Source organism: Triticum dicoccoides, chromosome 5B (assembly GCF_002162155.2).
Source record: "Triticum dicoccoides isolate Atlit2015 ecotype Zavitan chromosome 5B, WEW_v2.0, whole genome shotgun sequence".
In the NCBI taxonomy this organism is placed as follows: Eukaryota; Viridiplantae; Streptophyta; class Magnoliopsida; order Poales; family Poaceae; genus Triticum; species Triticum dicoccoides.
Genome location: NC_041389.1, coordinates 244301880 through 244321512, shown reverse-complemented (window position 1 = coordinate 244321512; position 19633 = coordinate 244301880). Strand labels below are relative to the sequence as shown.

The 19633-nt window shown below is 48.7% G+C and overlaps 1 protein-coding gene across 1 annotated transcript; it reads left to right on the top strand.

Moving 5' to 3' along the window:
• Nucleotides 1-1295: 1295 nt before the first annotated feature.
• Nucleotides 1296-2269, top strand: LOC119305366 (NAC domain-containing protein 90-like). The gene is made up of 3 exons (XM_037581896.1): nucleotides 1296-1512; nucleotides 1617-1945; nucleotides 2027-2269. Exons 1-3 carry the CDS (start codon nucleotides 1317-1319, stop codon nucleotides 2267-2269), a joined length of 768 nt encoding a protein of 255 aa, XP_037437793.1. The 5' UTR covers nucleotides 1296-1316.
• The last annotated feature ends 17364 nt before the right edge of the window (nucleotides 2270-19633 follow it).

Genomic DNA, 19633 nt, shown 5'->3' with positions numbered 1-19633 from the left:
GGACCTCCAGGCACTTTTCGGGTTGTGCGCGTCCTTGGGCACTAGGGCGGCCGTTGTGGCGCAACTACAGCAGCGGGTACGCCAACGAAAGAGCGCCAGAGCGGCGAGAATGGAGAGGTGGTGGCGTCGACCGCGGTCCAGCTCGTTGGTGGCCAAGGTGGCTAGCTCCCGGCGCCATGGCATGATGCTCGAGGAAATGCCACAAAGAAAAAGGCTATCATAAAGAAATATTAACATTGTCAAGCGGGTCCCACATCCAACTTAATGGTCAATACCATTTGTCTTGACTTTTAGTGCCACGTGGACTTGACAGGGGCTTTTCCTGTCAGAAGTTGGAATAATTGGCTCCAAATCAGTCATAAGTATTTATTGAGAAAGTTAGTAAGAAAACCGATAGATTGTTGTAGAGTCCAAAGAATGTGGTAGCAAACCTGAAATTAAACTTCAAATGTGGTGGTTTTTGGTTTAAAAAAATTGTGGGCTGGTTTTATGTAATTCACTCCACTAGAGATGGTAGTTCAAACTTCAGACTTTCGCAAGTAATACAATATGTTGATAGTTGGTTTTGCAGATAGCTAAAATATAATTAGTCACACATAAATATGTCATGTCATTTGCATTTGTACTAACACTTCAGTACTCTATATTTATCTTTTGTATAGGTCGAAAAAAGCCTTCACAATACAAACGATTGCGTGCGTCGATCGATGTAGAGATTCGGACTACGCTTAGAAAAGAATGTGATGAACCAGTCGACCGAATTAATAAATATTTCAAACATCACTTGCAGGAGTCAAAGACTTGCCCCTGTAAGTGTGTACGCACGCACATAAGACAAACCAAATCACACGTATGGACACAAGGAGCAATGCTACACCTACGTAGTAATTAAACGTAAAGTAACGTAATGGCTTAGGTGGCTTTTTTCAGTTGGAGGAAACTATGAGAGGGGCCCCACCCAGTTGGAATCGGGGGGGGCGGAGGGATTAATAGTTAGGCTAATTACGTAACTGTACGTAGATTTTTACGTAAGTGTAGCATTTTTGGGACACAAGACCACTACCACCGTACGTACCACGTACATATGCGTAGGTGCAGTGAGAGTTAGAGAGCCAGCCACGTGTCACCTGTTGCCTACGTGATGGGTTTAGTGGACTGACTAGGTTGATTCTCACTCTCAGCTGGTCTGCGTCAACCCGGCCGTGGATTTCCCGCACCGTTTACAAATGCACGACCAGTACGGCTGCACGCAAACTTCTCAACCGGCCTCTGCTGCATATATTCTCGTCGCTAGGTTGCAGCTGATCAAACTCGCGATGATGACGACTACTAGCAGCGGTGGCGCCGGTGGCGATCTGTTAGTCTCCACGCCGGGGTTTCGGTTCTACCCGACGGAGGATGAGCTGCTGGGCTTCTACCTCCGCCATCGCCTCGCCGGCACCACCAGGTCGCACGTCGACCGCGTCATCCCCGTCGTCGACGTCTACAGCCACCACCCTTCCCACCTCCGTTGTAAGTTCATCGTGTCAGTGTCAGTCCAGTGAATAATGATGGCATGAGGCACGCTCTTTGTGGCCTGAAGTCGCCTGACCATACAACGTCTGGTGCACGCGCAGCGATGGCGGGTGAGGCGAGCGTGCAAGACGCGGAGCAGTGGTTCTTCTTCTGCCCCCGGGCTGAGAGGGAGCTGCGCGGCGGCCGGCCAGCGCGCACCACTCCGTCCGGGTACTGGAAGGCCACGGGCTCGCCGTCCTGCGTCTTCTCCTCCTCTTCCTCCTCAGCCGCCGCCGGTAACAGCAAGGTCATCGGGGTGAAAAGGACCATGGTCTTCTACCAGGGCCGTGCGCCCACGGGGGCCAAGACCACGTGGAAGATGAACGAGTATAAGGCCGTCGCCGCCGACAACGACACGACGACCCGACACCAGACGACGGCACCTCTCAGGGTACTATACCAGCTAGCTCTGGCCATTTAATCGCTAATTTGATGCCCTACATGCCATAATAATTTGCTCTTTATTTTTCAGCTGAGGAACGAATTCAGCGTGTGCCGGCTCTACATCAGCACGGGGACGCTAAGGTCCTTCGATCGCCGGCCCCTCAATACTTCCGGCAACGGTCAAGCGGCGGCCCGCCGGCATGTACCGTCGGCAGCCAACACCGCAAGTATCGGACAAGCCGGCAACTATCAAGGCTGGAGCACGCTGGTGACCACCAGTACCACTGATGTTGACAATTTCTGCTTCGACATGGATTTCAATCAACTGTAGTATTCTTGGAGCACGACCTACCCTCTGGTGCAGTAGCTTAGATTAGCAGTTCTACTTAACAATGTAGACACTGTTTCTTGCCGTAATCTAGAACAGTTTTGCTACCCTAAAAAAAACAGTTTTGCTATATGGAAGTCGCCTAAAATTTACTTTTAGGCCAGTCACTTTTTCTTCTACTAGTACTAAGTTTCTTTTTCTTTTTCTTATATATGTGTCAGATTTTGTGTGTGTGTTGCGTGATTGTAAGGGTCCTATCTGCATCCGCCGGTGTCGTGTGTGACTTTTGCATGCGTTTGGTTACTTGTATTGTTTTTTGCCCCTTTGCATACTTTATTTCAGTTGGGCCTGGTTGAGCATACATAGACAAAAACGTTAATATCTACATGTTGTTTGGTTGCCTGCATCTCCTCTACTAGTTCGCATCTGCCGAAATCGAAGGCATGATGTTTGGTTGTGGACTTGTTTCAGGGAAAACACAAGTCCGATTGTTTGATTACAACTAGGACAGTTGTGTGGTAACCTCCTCGAAATGATGAGGTTACGAGAGGCCCACATTGAAAGATAAGAACAAGAGCAAGGCACACCTCATAGTCTTAACCATGCATAGAAGTTTAACTAAGTACTTAAACCAAACTGCAGCACACATCAAAGTCTAAACCACGCATAGAACTTAAACATAACAGGAGCTCATTTAGTCGGTCGTGGCTAAGGCGTCGTCGTGCTTCTTGCACTTGGTGACCACCTCCACGCCCTCGTCGCTCAAACCGATCACCTTCATGGTGTCAGGGGTCAGCAACTTGAATGTTACCATGTACCTTATCATGATCTGGTGAATGGCGGCGAAGGTGGCGCAACCCTGATCAATGGTGACCCTCCCGTCGACCACCCTCGCTGCCGGTGTTCATCTTGAGATTCAACTGTGGAGGGATGGCAGGGAAGTGCTTCGTGAACTCCAGAGGCATCGGCAGACTCTCCGGTTTTGGAGCAGGGATGACCTTGCACAAGTGGTTGGTCCTAACTCCTCATGATAATGCACGTAGTTCCTCCGCTTGGCGCTTGGGTGATCCTGCACTGGCACGTCGACCAACGGTGGCACAACCTCCTTGCCCTTCTCCAATGGTGGCACTACCTCCTTGCCCTTGTCGATCTGCATTAAGAACATCACGTAGTTCAAAGGTCAGCACTCATTCATATCTACCTAACACTCCTATATTTACCCACACTACTTACCCAACATCACATTCAAACCCTCTTTTTTTCACAACATCTCCTCTTCCACCTCTCTATTTCACCACCTCTCCCTCGCCATGAACTCCAACCCCAAACCATTTCCCCTGGGGCATTGGATGGAGGGCCTTCTTCCTCTGGTGTTGCTCGATGACCGTAGAAGTTTGAGAACACCTGCTTGAACTTCAGCAGCATCAAAGACATGGACAAGGAGGCTGACGCTATGATTAAGAAGGCTACATCGAAATACCTGAAGACACTGATTCCTGACCCAGCCAAGGGCGCAATGACAATGGACATCCTGCGTCGGGCCATGAATCAGGCAGACTCCAACGACGTTGGACAGAGGGAAAGATGGACCAAGTACAAGGAGTGCGTAGGCACCTCATGACTAGCGCGCCATGGCGTACTGGACTAAGACGTTCATGTCGTCGGAGGAAGACAACGACGCGGTGCCGATGGTGGCCAGGGCGCCGGCGGCAGGTGACTGTGCAAGACTCATCGTTCTTGACGAAGATGATGACAAAGAAAAGAAGATGGCTATGCCCCCCCCCCCCCGCTCAACGCACTCCAAGGTGGCCGTGGCTAGACAAGAAAGTTTGTACCCCAATCTGATGTAGGGTGGAACCCTAGGGGCCGATCTTTCACAAAATGGAGGGGATCCCGCGAAGAACACAAGGGGAAACAAGAGGGAAAATACTCAAGAACAAGTCCAATCACACATCCACAAGATAATCAAACACACAAGATCCACAAGGTACATGAACAACAAAGAGAAAGATACAAGGTAGAGTTCATCCCAAATCCAAAGGAGATGGGGGCTTGATGATCTAGATAGATCCTTCCCCGATGAGGGTCTTGATATCCTTTGGGATCTTCTCCTAGATGGAGGTCTTGGCCTCCAATAGAGTAGTCTCTCTCTCTCTCTCAAGAGGAGAAGGTAGGATCAAAGCTCACATACAAATGAGCTATCATATTTGCTAACCCTAGAATGGAGGAGGGGTGAGTATATATAGTCGTAGCCACGAAGGGGTAAGTGAGAGGCAAAAGGGTACATGGGCTTTGGCCTGAGTGCCTGCGCGCAGGTAGTGCCGGAAGTTCCGGGGTTCCGGCCAGGTTCCGGGCTATCCAGAGAGCTGAGAGTGCTCGGGGCTGGTCTGGACTCTAGGGGCCGGAGGTTCTGGGCAGGCCAGAAGTTTCGGGCAGGGGCTGGAAGTTCTAGGCTTTCCAGAAGCTTGTCCATGCTTCTTCTTCCTTCTCTTCCACGCTTCTCTCGCGGTTAGTGTAGTTGTTGCTTGGCACTTGCACTACTCCTCGACATTCGTGAAGCTCCAACAATACCTATGAATGCACGATGGAGGGTCAAGTAGTATACCATCCTCGAAGGGGTCAAGTGAGCACGTGTAAAGGAGAGGATTCACCTTTATGTATGTGAAGTAGATGTCGCACGTGTCACTTGTCGAATGAACTCTTGACATGGTGATGTCCGTAGGATGCTCCACATCATCCACTCCCCCTTGGGAAAGATCGGACCTTGGATCGAAAACCAAATCACCCTGGGAAAGAGATGGCGTCGCCGTGTTGTAGAGGACGTTCATCAAGTACTCATCATCTTGAAGCTTGAAATGGCCACTCTCCAATGTCGTACCATCTTGTGGTTCCTTCAAAAGGATCAAGGGCAACAAACACTTGGAAAAACAAATGTGGTTAGCGTTAGTGCAAAACCAATCATTCAAGAGGTGATTCACCCAACAAGTGTTGTCATCAAGCATAGCATATGGTGTGACAAAGGATTGTGACATGTCATGGAAGCATATGAATTGAGCACAATCAAGGACATCATGGAAACAAGCATGCAAATGTGAGGTAGTGATACAAATATGTTTGACAAGAGAACAAGCATCTACCTCAAGCTCATAGCAAACATGCACAAAGCGCTCAATGAATGGTCCATGGTGTGCATATGAACCATTCACAACACCAAAGAAAATGAAGTGTGTAAACATATGGGTCAAGTGTATGGGTCAAGTGCAAGACAATCCAAGCAGAACGTGCATAGGGTGTAGTGAAAATTGTGTGGCACTCAACACAATATAATGAGAAAGTGTTCATCATGTGTGAGGCAATCAAGTCAAACATGTAGAAATCAATTGGACATGGCATATGTGAAGAAATGACATTGGTGCAACCAGCCATATGATAGAAGCAACAACCCAACAAGTCGGAAGAAACACATAAGGCATATATATCATGAGGCATGGAAATGTGTAAATAGCAAGTCGAAGCAAGATCTATAACATGTGCACAATCAAGTAGTCCAAGATGACCAACAAGTCTCATGGTGCAAGCAACACAAGTAGTATGATCCAGAATATCCATGCTCACGAAAGATGTCACCTTGAAGGCGTGTCCTTGTGCATCCTTCACAATGCTAAAGCGCAAGCAAATGCGGTGTAGAAGCGAGTCGTGGTAGAATGTATGAGGCTCGCTCTCAAGAGCTCAAATTGTCAACTCACGTGAAGTGGAAGTCGACACGAAGTCCAAGTATCCTAAACATGCACATAACAAAACAAAGAACGTATGCACATGGTAGATAAACACATCATCCATCATGATGGTTCTCTTCTCTTGCACATAACAATTAGAAGTACAAGTGCATGAATAATATGATGCAACAATGGCGATATTCATGGCACTAGGTATATGATGCAAAGAAGTAATGCAAGCATGCTTCACACGAAATATGTCAAAATCCCCAAAGATCGAGAATACTATGGGGGCAATCTCATTAACAAGACTAAAATCATTGTTGCACTAATACATGGCAAATCATCTAGCATGAGAGAGGCAACACATGGCGATATATGACAAGAAGCAATAACAATCATGTGCAACCCATGGCAATGGTTGTCATCAACCGCATGAAATGAGCAAGTATGAATCATTGGTGATGCAACAAAGTCAAGCATAGAAATCATGTTGTGCAAACTAGTGGAGCGAAGATGCAACACACTGGGGGAAATCATGGCAATCATGTCATGTGAGAAAATAGTAGCTATAGGTAATGCACATGACATATCGCAAGCACAAACATAAGGCAAGATCATACTATCATCATAGGAATTGGTCATAAATGGAACATGGCAACAACAAATGATATCTCCACCAAGCTTGCCAATACACATACAAGTACTAGAAACATGGATCATCATGTGTAAAGCAATGCATGGGTCATAAATGCATGGCAAAGGCATAGGGATGAATATATCATGCAAAGTGAACATGGAAAGATGGGCATAGAATACATAATGGACAATAACCCATAGCCAAGTGAGGGCCATGTAGAAGAAATGCGCGAAGTCTTTGCGTGAAGGTAGCGGTGGGAAAACTAATCCATGTGATCCCAAGTCATCGTTGCTCTCTAGAGCTCGTTTTGTCAACTCATGGGATTGTGAGGTTGATAAGTATTCATGGGTACCTACACAACAAATACACAAATGAAAGAAATTGTGTATGTGGTAAATGTACACATCATCCATCAAGATGTGTATGTGCACGTGTGAGTTAGCACAAGATAAATATCTCTCAAAGAAATTTGGTGCATGGTATAAGAACATGTCATCCATCATGAAAGAATAGTTATTGTGTATGACACGATGGGACACAAAATAGAGCAAGTATGTGGCACAACAATAGCATTTTTATTCACGGGGAGCATATTGTGCATACAAGTATTGGGATCATGCAAGGGATGAGATGAATCAAAATCTCCTAACATGTATGAGGAAACTATGGGGTTCTCCTCATGAGCAATATCGGAAACATCATATGGAGAAAATGGACAACATCCAAAACAATGCATATCCGAAGCTAGGTGGTCATGGCATGGCATATGAGATAAATGATGCAAAGGTTGCATATCAATATCATCACAAGAAAAACAAATGCCAATAACCATGGGCTTGTCATCTATGCCATATGTGCAAATTGGGTTTATTCTAATGGCATATGCATAGTCACTATGAAGAGATTGCAAATATGACATATGGTTGATCTCATGCATAACATAAGACAAGTCAAGCGGATTGTCAAACATGATGTGACCGAGAGAATTATCGCAAGAAATCCTATGCAACATGTCATCACAACTAATAGACTCCATATGAGAATCATCATACCCATCATAAATGGGCAATAAATCATCACATAAGGAAGTCGCACTAGCATGAAGCATGGTAATAAGTGGATCAACATCATGCAAGCAATCAATGTCAAGAATGTCCACTAGTGGGACTAGAGCATTACCTTCACCTATGTTACCTTGTTCATTCCACTCAAGTGGTGTAGTTGAGGTGGGAAAGACCAAATGGTGGTCATCTCCATCTTGATGGAACCATGTGGGGGTGCATCATATTGCACCATGGCCATTGTCTTGTCCAAAGGAAGGATGTAGTCGTCGTGAATCGGCGCTTCATCATATATGGGACCTAGCACCAAATGAGAAGACACAATAGAGGTAGAGGTCAAGTTGTTAGAAATGCAAATGGCCTCACGAGACCTATCAACTATCTCACTCTCTCTATGTGGTGGCTCACTCAGTCCCTCAAGGTAGATGCACTCAAAGTCACATATGGTGGAGTCACTCATCTCACTCAAGTGGTGGGGGTTGTGGCTCTCCTCACATGGAAATTGGGGCAACTCTTCATATATGGGGCTAGTGGTGAAGTCACTCTCACTCTCTATGGTGGCACAAGTTTCTCAAGTCATCATACGTCGCCGTGGTCGAAGGGAAAATCCCATGCTCAACCATCTTGTCGTCGTCGCCGTGGAGGAAGGCCGAAGATAGCACATCATCACTCTCCTCCATGACCGAAGGGAAAATCCCATGCTCGATCATCTCGTTACCGTCACCGTGGATGAAGGCCGAAGATGGCACATCATCACTCTCGCCTCCTAAGATGGAAGCATCATCCTTGATCGTCACCATGTCGCTCGCCTCCAAAGCATGTTCCTTGAGTGGCTCCACAGTCGTAGTCGTCACCGCACCGTCTTGAAAAAGAGTCGAGATAGACTCAGCATCATCAATGCCACAAAGAGGGATGGCGGGGGAGTCAAACTTGGGAGCGTTGTCTTGGAGATCGTCGGGCTTGGACATCATCGTGGTACTAGCCTCATGCGCCGTCTTGGAGCTTGGTCTTCGAGAAGTGTGCTTGGGGTGGAGAAGACTTGGCCTTCATGAGTTCTTGTTCTGGTTTGAGAGCACCAATGTAGTTGTCGTCGAGGGACTTGTAGTTCTCGAGGAAGATAGTCTTGGAGATGTCATTGTTCAATCCCATCATGAAGTGGAATATCATCCAAATGGGGTCATACACGCCGGCTCATCGCAAGGCTTCCTTCATCTCCTTGAAGTATGCATTGATGTACTTGGATCCTTGGATGGTGTTCTCCAATTGGCGTAGAATTTGTTCCGTGTAGGTTGGAGGCATGAACTCTCGCCGCATAGCTTTTTTTGTCTTGGGCCAACTCATGTCATAGCTCTCCGAAGGTGTGTGCAGCCACCATGTCGACGCGAACACTACTACAGGATGCTGCTAACGCGACACTATGATCAGAGACCCTTCGACGAAACAGTGTGCAATGCAATAATCGCAAACGGTGGTGTAAAAAACCGTCAAAAAAGGTGTAAAACGTTTGCGATGGCGGACACATCAAACACGGTTCAGATTTTAGTTGCATGTGCGATGCTGGGCATACGGTTGATCCAGCAAAACTGTTTGCGATGAGGAAGAACAACAGAAATGGGCAGCCATATCAATGTGTGTGTGATATACAGCATACAGCTTGCTCCGATGAATTGTGTGCTATTAGAGAATGCAACAGAAACGGTCAGCCAGATCAAGGTGTGTGTGATATAAAGCATACGGTTCACTTGGACAAACTGTTTTTGATTAGGCAAGAGAACGGAAAAAGTTCATCTTAACAAGATGTGTGTGATATGCAGCATTTGTGATCACCCAAAAGAACACAAATGATTCGTCTAAACCAGATGTATGTGATACGCAACAAACAGCCCACTCAGATGAACTGTTTGCGATGAGAAATTATAACACAGACGGTTACTATAGTAAGTTCATGTGGGATTCTGTTCGTACAAAAAACTTTGAAAAATGCAAACTAGTTCCTTGTGTATAAACAATTATCAAAAAGTAACGAGATAGACCTTCTTCAAGCCAATCAACATGTGTTCAAAAAACAAGAAATGTCAAAATTTACAAAACAAATACCTCAATAGACCTTGCTGCTGTAGATCCCTCTTTGCAGCCTTTATTGCACAACACAATGGAAACGGTTCAACTGAACAATATGTGTGTGATACGCGGCAAACAGGTTTATGATCAGAAATGTGTGCGAAGACCAATAATAATATAGACGATTGTTGCTAATAAGCCATGTGATTTGCTCTGTCTACAGAAGAATAACATGTATGTATATGTATATGTATATGTATGTATATATATATAACTGAAATAAACATCCAATTACATAAGTGACTATACAGAACATCCGCACACACCTCAATAAACAATTGCATGCATTCTAAAGTAGGAGAAACGATCGTCTAGTCATCTACTTCTTGGGACGCTCCCGCCACTGCTCTGTGGCTCGATCCCTCGGCTGGGGCACGAACAAGACACTTCCTCATGTCAACGATCTGCCTGTACATCCCGTAGCTTGTGTACGCATCATTGGCCGCGTACTTGACGTGTTCTTCATCCAGTCTCTCATGCCAAACACTGTGCCAGGTGTCCTTGCCCTTCTTGCTCTCATCCTTCATCTTCACGTAGTAGGGGTCGATGATGGCCGAGGCGAGCTCAACCAGGGAGTTCAGTTTATTCTTGGCGCTGCCCCAGACTGTGGCACCCCGGCTCAAAGAAACCGGAACGCCCCATATTCCATCCCAGAGATCGAGATGAAGTCTTCTGGAATACGGCACTGCTTGACATAGAACAAATTAGCTCTTATTACAAAGGATAATAATACAAGTGTCTGATGTTAGAGAGGATCACATCAGCATGGCGACACTACGCCTGCGATACCACACTTGCTCTATGCTAGCAGCGGAACAACTCGTAGCAGCGCAAATCTTCTAGCAGCAGAACAACGACAAAGGTGGTGAACTCCACTCTGCAGGGACTCTGGCTAGGACACGATCTAGCTCGCATGAACGAACACCACGACAAGCAATCAATCAATCACTGCATCACCTGCAATCTGGCATGACACTCCAGGTCAGTACATTGAATGTACTTGCAAGCTCACAACAACCAAAAACATCAAGGCAAGACAATAACATAGCATTAAGCAGGTTAATTAAATGAGCATCTACCATGATACGAAAGCAACTACTAAGCATGATATGAAACTACTACAATGCTGATAAACCATCACATCTGATCTCAATAACCATCTCACTCTTGGCTATCCTGCCAAGCAATATACCATCTCGATCACCTCGTGATCTATCCCTCCACGTGAACAATGCGTGACCACATCACCAACCGAATGATCATCCTCAAGATCATCCCAACATCATCATCAATATCCTGCCAAACTGTCACAGCTCATTATATCAACATATTAGTCCTATATAAGTCATTCCGTCATGTGAGTGTTGATCGAATGGTGTGACCTAGTACGAACTTGAGCCCATGACTGAGGACGCGACTATCAATAGATTAAACACACACTCTGTAGAGCTTAGTACACTGTACCCACACCACCGAACCCATGGCCTCGCACTCCCATTTGGATGGACCAACAACATTCCGACAAAACCGATCTACTGCCATGACACTCTCCCGGCCACTCCGACCAACTCCCTTCTCGGATAAGTCATGGGTGGCCCCGTGCCTACCAAAGGCATCAACGACCACCGTCGTGGCAAAACAAAAATGGTTCCAAATGGGGACAACCCGGGTACACAAAAACAATGGGCACACAAGGCTTATGCCCACCTACCTGATTAGGGTAGCGCGCGCCCATAACCTTCCCTCGTTGGAAGCACCGGCGAGAGACATGACAATAGACAGCATCAGGGCCCTTCCCATAAAAGGCAAATGTGGTTGCACTGGACAAGCCCGGTTTGGTGGCACCTGATCAACTTAATGACGGAATTTATCCCCAAAGCATATCTGCGATAACTGATACTCTGATATCATCTACCAACCTGTAATCCAAGTCATAGAAATATCCAACAAATAATCCAAAGCATGACCTAGCCATAACATAACACTCCGAGGGCACCATGACACTACTATCATTATGAATCCAAGAACGATAATCTTGCTACCCCAATAGCAAGAACTAGCTATCCAGCTAAGATCCACATGAAAGCATCATCTCCGAACTCATACTACAAAGCAACATACCAACTACCATCCCGAAAACAATCATACTAGCCGCTAATAATCCAAAGGCAATATGTCATCCACATAAGCCACAAAACATTAGTCCTAGAACTCCAAGCAATATCATGGCAATAGCAAGATCAAAACAATTCCGAGAAATACCATGACAACTCACAAGTAGCTACAGCAATATTTTTAAACAAGTTCAAATAATTTAAACCATGTCACTGTATTAGAGTGATGCAAATGGAGGGTGTGGCTTGCCTGGGTGGAAGGATTCATTGGGAAGAAGTGCGAGAAGCTCGCGGAAAGAATCGCTGAAAAACGTTCTCTCTCGGAGGGGGCTGAATAAGGGCAAGGGCGTGATGGTCATTTTAATAAAGTCAAAACATGGTGAAGATGATTACATCGGAATGGGCTCGACGAAATGAAGAAGTAGGCTTTGGAATCACCTCATTTGGAGTTGGGATCAAAAAGATACGGCCGTTCATTCGTTAGGCAGAAAACAAATAAATAACTTGTTCATTTCTGCTCTTAACCGATGAACGTTCACAAAATAAGGGTTTCGGACAGCGACTGGAAAAAGAGAAAATGCTTTCAGATAATATGCCTTCAGATCAGGGTAAACGTATTCTGGTCTAAAGACACACGGAAGTACGCTCTCTAAACTGGAAAACGCGTTTTGATGGATACGTCTCCACTTATCCACGTCATCGGCGCGGGGTCAACGGACGGAGGGGCTGACGGGTGGGGTCGCGCTCGGGTGAGGCCCGCCTGGCCAGGGAGACAAGTCAGCATCGTCGCCCTCGTCCTCACGCCCACGCCTGGCCGCGGCAGAGCCGGCCCCGACGAGGCTCGCCGGCGACTCAGGCCGTCTCCCACGGCGCTCAGCCTACCGGCGTGCTCGTGGGAACGAGCCGCACCTGCTTGCATACTCCATTTGCACGGAGGAGGTCGGGAACAAGCAGGGTGTTGGCCACGGCGGACGGCCGGCGTTGGTGAAGATGGAACCGAGGACATGGTGCTCCGGCGGAGGAGGGGATGGCCGTGGCCAAATGCCGCCGGGCACGTCTGGCCGAGCTCTGTCGGGCTCATCAATCACGAGGAGGGCACCGAAACGTGACGAGGCATCAGTGGAAATCTTCATGGGGCAGAGGATGCCAAGTGGGAACAGGAGGAAGAGGCTGAGACGAAGACTGAGCCAACGGGGCACAGTGCACCCGTGGCCGCGCGTCGGCTAGCTCCGGCGAGGCGGTTTCTGGAGGGGGCAGGGGGTCGAGGGTGATGGGTGAGGCACGGGGAGGAGCAGTGGAGGAGCTCACGTGGTAGAGGGAGCCAAGGGGGACAAGAACGGACGGGAGGCGGGCAGAGCCAAGCGGCACACAGTGCGCTCGTGGGCGCTCTATGTCTAGCTCCGATGAGGACGCTTCGAGAGGGGGCAGAGGGTCGAGGGCGATGGTTGAGGGAGGGGGAGTCAGGTTGGCATGCCCAGACGCACGGAAACCGTCGATGCAGAGCTGACCGGCGCGTCCCGATGCTCGGAGCGCGGCCAACGCTGCGAGAGCGCGTGCACAAACACGCTAAAGACGTGGTCACCACTGTGCCCGGCAAGGAGGGGATGCAAGAGACTGTCGTGGGCTGTCTAGTGATGAGCCCCTGCATCACTGAGGCTGTTGGAGGAGAAAGATAAGCAGAAGAAGCCATAGACAGCTGGGATTCATCGAGAGAAGTTTGCTGCATCAAACTTGGAAGAGCACTGCTGATCAACATGAAATTGATTGGAGTCAAACAAGCTTTCTGTGGTGTTTGGATAAGGAAGTACTACAGTCCTGGAGGTTTAGAGAAGGAATGGACCACAAATGACTAGGGTTGCTTTGTAAGTGCATTTTTGGTCCAGAAACATGATCAACTTGATGCACTCACATGGAGTAATGAAATGGGATGAATCTTGGCAAAGCCTCATGATATGGATATATAAAGATGCTGTAAAAAGCTCATACCAAACGGGTTCACCAAAATGGTACTTGCTTCACAAACATCATTTCTGTCCAGAAACTTGGAATAATTTTTGTGATCAAATGGCTCAATGAAATGGTCCCAAATTGGGTGGAGAGATGTTTTATGGGTAGGAGCATGATCTGGTAATTTATCAGAATTTTTGAAGCATTATAAAATACACTTGCTTCACAACCTGAAAATATCGCCAGAATCAAAGATTTGGTCTTGTGCTCACATAGATGATTGGATGGGGCTGCAAATGGGTGGAAGGGGTTAATATGAGCACATGAAGGAGTGTGCAACATTTCAACTCATTTGGATACTCGTAGCTAGTACTTCCTTCACAAAGCCTTCTGTCTGACAGAAATTTTGAAAAATCACTAAGGAAGATTGGCTAGGCAAATGATGTTGGATTTTTGCATGAGGCAATTATTTGGACATATAAGCATGCCCAAAAAGTTTGGGAGCAACTTGGAAAATATAAATGACACTTCCTTCACAAAGTGCCATTCAGGACAGAATTGAAAAAGGAATATTGGGGAATTTTTGTTGAACTGGCCAAGGAAATGTTTGGGAATATATGAGCAATATATGACCCAAAGGAATTATCAGAATTATTTGAAAAAAATTGGATGGGCAGAAATATAGGTTGCTTCACAACCTAAGCCACTTGAGGTTATTCCTTTAATGAAGAAGGAATTTTCCCCAAGAAAAAGAATATTGGGATTTGGGCTAGGATGGATTGCATGGTCTTGGGATAAGTTTGAGGGTGATGAGCCACTTGGGAGGAGAAATGAGAATGATTTCCCAGGTGGCAAGGCCACAGAACCATTCCAAAAAGAAAAATAGGGCAAAAATCAAATAAATCAAAGGCAAAAAGAAAAGGGCCAAAAGCCAGGCTGTTATATAGACCTTGTAGTGGTCCTGGATGTTGACAAGATTCCGGCATTTCAAGCAAGAAACCTTGAGCGCTTTTAGATCGTTGGTGGTGTCCACCATAGAGAAATTGTAGTCGGAGCTATTGATAAACCTAGAGAAACGCTTGCAAGGCATTGTGGCCAGGTGGTAGTGGTAGACGTGGACGTCATGTCGCACACACAATTGGGTGACGGCAACCTTCGGATCATGCTCGGCATGACCGATGGTGTACTCGAGGTCGAAGCCGGCCACTTGGTACTTGTCCTCGGCAAGGAACTGCTCCATACTTTGGATGGAGCTCTCCACTGACACCGGATCGTTCGTGTACACCACCGAGAGAGCCTTCCCCCTCATGTGGGTGTCCACTACGTGATGCATGGTGAACTGCCCGCCGTTGTCGTAGTCGGCCGCTAGGAGCGCCATTAGAGCCACGGGGATCGCCATTGGAACCATTGGCTGTCCTCTCTGTATGTGTCGTCGTGCAGGTGATTATTGTGTCGTGTGATGCGAGAGATGAAGGTAAATGGCCGCGGGAATAAATGGGGTCCGGGCGGCCTAGACTCTCGGCGCGTCCGCATGGCAGTTTTTGCATCGGGTAACTACATTGTCGAGCCGTGCCCGGCGCAACCGCATGCACACGAACGTGTGTGATCGTGCGCCGTCCCCAAACACTGGCAGTGCGCGTGGAGGGACGAGGGCAGAGCACCCGGAGGGACGTGAGCGTAGAGCACGCGCGGTGGAACGCGAGCAGAGCGCCCCGCAGCCGCCTCAACCGCAAGCAACCACACGCATAGAGCAGTTGAACACGCAGGAAATGGTCGCCTATCAGCCGGCCGACACTTGCTTCGCTGCTAAAAGAGCGGCCTTGCGCTACTACCTCCGTCTTGGTCTATAATCCCCTTTATATTATGTGTCATACTTTTCCCTCGAATTTAACCAACAAAATGTTAATGCATGTTATAAAAATTATATAATTGGAAACTATGTTCAAATACGAATCCAACTATATAATCTTTGGCGACATGCTTCGTATTTTATTAGTTAAATCCTAATTATAAACCAGGATGGGTGTATAGTAGGTAATTCAATCGCAAACTTTTTTTATTAACTGTATGTGTACATGGCCTTTTGTCCTGCTCTCGCACGTCTTGCCACCCCACTGTCGCAGACGGCTTACAACGCAAGCTTGCGCAGCGCGCGGGAGCGTTCTTTTGGCCAAACGGTGGCGCCAATGAATCGTCAGTGAGCCTGTTCCCGCGCAAGCTTCCCGTCTGACTGGGTGAAATCCCCCAAAATCCCAATGCTTAGCGGCCTGCTATAAAAACCCTCACGACCGGCGAGTCCCGTGTCGCATTTTCCCCTCCCTCCCTGTAGCTTATCTCGTCTGCTTCTCCCACAATCGCCAATGGCACCGGCCCGTCATGGTCGCTCAGCCACTCCGCCGTCATCAGATCACAGCTCCAGCTGGGAGGCTACACCGCGGCGGCGGCGCAGTCCCCGGCATAGTGTAGTGCGTGTGGCCTCCCCGTTGGGTTTGCGTGGAACACCCACCATACGCTCCGCCGCTGGTGCCCGTTGGCAGCTGTTGCTGGCCGCCATTCCCGCCACACCACCATCGAAAGCCAGGGCCATCGCCTGCTCCGCTGCCGCAGCCCGAAGGCGGGAGGTGGCCGTCATGGCCGCCACCCCACTGCCGGCCACCGTGGCCATCACCCGCTCCGCCACCGCGGCCCGAAGGCAGGAGGTGGTGGTCGTGGCCGCCACCCCATCACCGGCCGCCGTGGCTGCCAGCCCACCATCGACCATTGGGGTCATCACCCGCTCAGCCACCACCGCCCGAAGGTGGTAGGCGGAGGTGGATGTCGGCACGCGCATCAGCGACCTTGCGCGCTACACCGAGTTCCTGCGGGAGGAGGAGGAGCGCCTCGTCGAGCATGCAAAGATCCTTACCGCCGCCATGGCCGCGACACACGGCGCCTCAGAGGCGAGGAATCAGGAGATCTACGAGGAGAACCACTACTTCGAGAGGGGTCATCTGGAGCGGCAGAGGGCGTTCGAGGTGAGCGTCGCTGAAGTTGCAGCAGCGGCAAGCACCGTATTGCAGTTGCCCAGCTCATTGGTAGGCTCCTGCTCCTATGCCTCTTACTGAGTGCGCTCGGCAGAGGAGAGGCTGTCGGAAGTAGTACAAAGCCCCTCCGTAGTAGTATTTAGGGGCTATTTTGTTCAGTTCATCTGACTATAGATGTGGTGTAACTATACAACGTACTTAAAATTATCTAGTATATAAAGTAGAACTAGTTATTTCCGTACGTGGTTGGCAATAATTGGGGAAAAGTTTGGTCGGTTCAGCTGTCGAGTTGAACTGTTTGTATAAATTAAGCACGACTGCTTAATCAATGAATGAAATCTCTTCTTAATTACTAAATTTTAGTTGCAAAAATTAGATAGTGCTAGTGATTTTTAGCTGCATATTTTGACAAATCACAGTGTTACAAGGTTTACAAATGGCAATGTTACTAGATCAACGAATGTCAATCTTTCAAGTTTGACAAATGGCAACATACCCAATATGACAGATGCAAATCTTACCAAATTGTTTGTAAGTGGTTGCACACGGGTCATCCAAAACAACCATTTGTGTTGAAGAGATGCACAAATCCTGCTCTCGCTTTGCATACGGGTGTTCTATCTAAAACGTTTGTGATCAAGAGCTGCACAAATCCTGCTCGGCATATTTTCCCTTGGCTTCCTGGGGAAGCTGTTGGTTTGCATATGGGTATTCTAACTAAACCTTGGTGATCGAGATACAATATTAAACCAAAGAAAAAAACTATCTCTGGCGGCGGTGGAGGCGGCGTACCGCGCCGTCCTTGTCATTGTCGTCCTCCGGGATGCCGTTGTTGAAGTCTTCAAGACAGCATAGAATGTTTTTCACTTGTAAATCAAGCATCATGTCGTCGCGCGATCGACGGGCGGGGCGTGGGAGGACGGCAGCTGGCGGAGCTGATAGGTAGCGGTCGACAGCAGCGTCCCATGCCGATGAGGGGGGCGCCGGCACGGGCACGGGCATGGCGGGTGTAGCCAAATGCACGGGGACCGGTGCCGCGGTGGGTGGAGGGGCGCGCACGAGCAGGGGCGCTGGCATGTACACGAGCTCATGCGGGTCCACGAAGACCTCGGTGATGCCCGCGGCTTCCAGCTCTGCGATAGTGCTCGGCGACCAGCCCTTCAATGCTACAGGGATGGTCACTGGCGCGGGCGCAAGGATGGGAGCTGGTACGGGAGCGGGGGCAGCAACAGCCGCGGCCAGCTCGTTCTGGGCCATGTCTATGAGGCCCCATTCCTCCTTATTTTCTATCTCCTCTGGCTCGGCGTCGACTTCACCAAACTTGAAGACTAGTGGTAGATGATCCTTCTGCGCCATGGTGTTGGTGGAGGTCTGCGGGAGGGAGGGGAATGGGACGCGAACAGTAAGGCCACCCGTATTAAGTAGCGACTCAGGCACCATTAATGGATAAGAAGGCGGGCGGCCATGGAAGTCAAAGGGCTCAATTCCCAGTGAGCCTGCGCAACGTACAGCTTGCACGCTTCGCGATGAGCCTGCACATCGGAGGACAACTTGCACACCTCTCGATCAGCCTGCGCACCGGACTGCGCTCGCACGCCTCCCGTTTAGTCAAGCAGTTGTCCGCACGGCACCTCCTATAGCCATTAAAACCAAGACACGTGGTGTCACGTGAATGGTCAACATAACACACATGATTTGAATTATACAAACGTTTGCGATGTTAGAGTGGCAGCTATTTGTTTGAAAATGCTTTTCTTGGTTGTTATTCGAGTGCTTCTTCTCTCAAAATGGACACGAAAAATACCACAGCATGTCGGGTGCCATTCCATGATAGCATGCCAAGTTTCATGAATTTTAGACGAGTTTTGGATTTGCTAGAATTTAAAAACAAAGTATCTCAACATTTTGCCGACAATCAATAGTGCCCTCGTGTTTGAAATTCATTCCCATTTCTTGCATGGGACCTAAGCATGCACCCAAGGACAAAGATTTGATTTTTCAACCAATTTATATGCACGGGAGGATGCGGGGAGCGATGCAGGGGTGATTGGCGGCACGACCACCGGGATCCCCGCAGGGTCGTCGCCCATCGCCTCCGATGAACGCCAGAAGGTGGGGGCCGGTTCTGGGCCCTAACCGAAGCTGATGACAGCGAGGGAGACGAGGATGCGAATGCGGCGGCGCCGCTGTCTCCTCCATCGGCGACTCCCTCGGACTTCCTTTGCGATTTTTTGAGCGTTGGGTACGACGAAGACGAGGTAGCTTCAATCGTTGACAAGATCCTTCCCATAGATGATCCGGCGAGAGTCGGGCTTCATGCGGGGGAGACAACGGAGATGTTGCACCGAGTTGTTCACCGGCGAACGGCGGCAGCGGCCGTCCGGACCTGGAAGGGTCCATTACCTAAGGTATGATTCGGCCAGATTCATGGACTTTGGTGAAGAGACATAAGAATGCCCGCCGGAAAAGTTCTCGATCGGCGCCGGAGGTGACCGCGGCAGCGTCGCCGGCGGTCACGGCGATCCAGATCAGAGACGCTCACTAGGAGCATTTGAATTTGCTCCTGGGCCGAGTCGAGCCGCAAGCTATTGGGCCGGTTGGTATTATTGGGCCGAGGTTCGTTGGGTATGAGGCCCAGCCGGAATCGGTTCCAATCGATACTGAGGGGAGGGGCGCATGCACATATCGATCGTCGTCGCCTACTCCGTCGCTGCGCGCTAGGGTTTTGTTGCATCGAGCACCGCG

Bases quoted from the DNA above. Each gene is read 5' to 3' on its own strand.
- LOC119305366 (XM_037581896.1), top strand. From the start codon at position 1,317: ATGATGACGACTACTAGCAGCGGTGGCGCCGGTGGCGATCTGTTAGTC. The intron at 1,513-1,616 runs GTAAGTTCATCG...GTGCACGCGCAG, and splicing joins CCACCCTTCCCACCTCCGTT to CGATGGCGGGTGAGGCGAGC. The intron at 1,946-2,026 runs GTACTATACCAG...TTTATTTTTCAG, and splicing joins AGACGACGGCACCTCTCAGG to CTGAGGAACGAATTCAGCGT.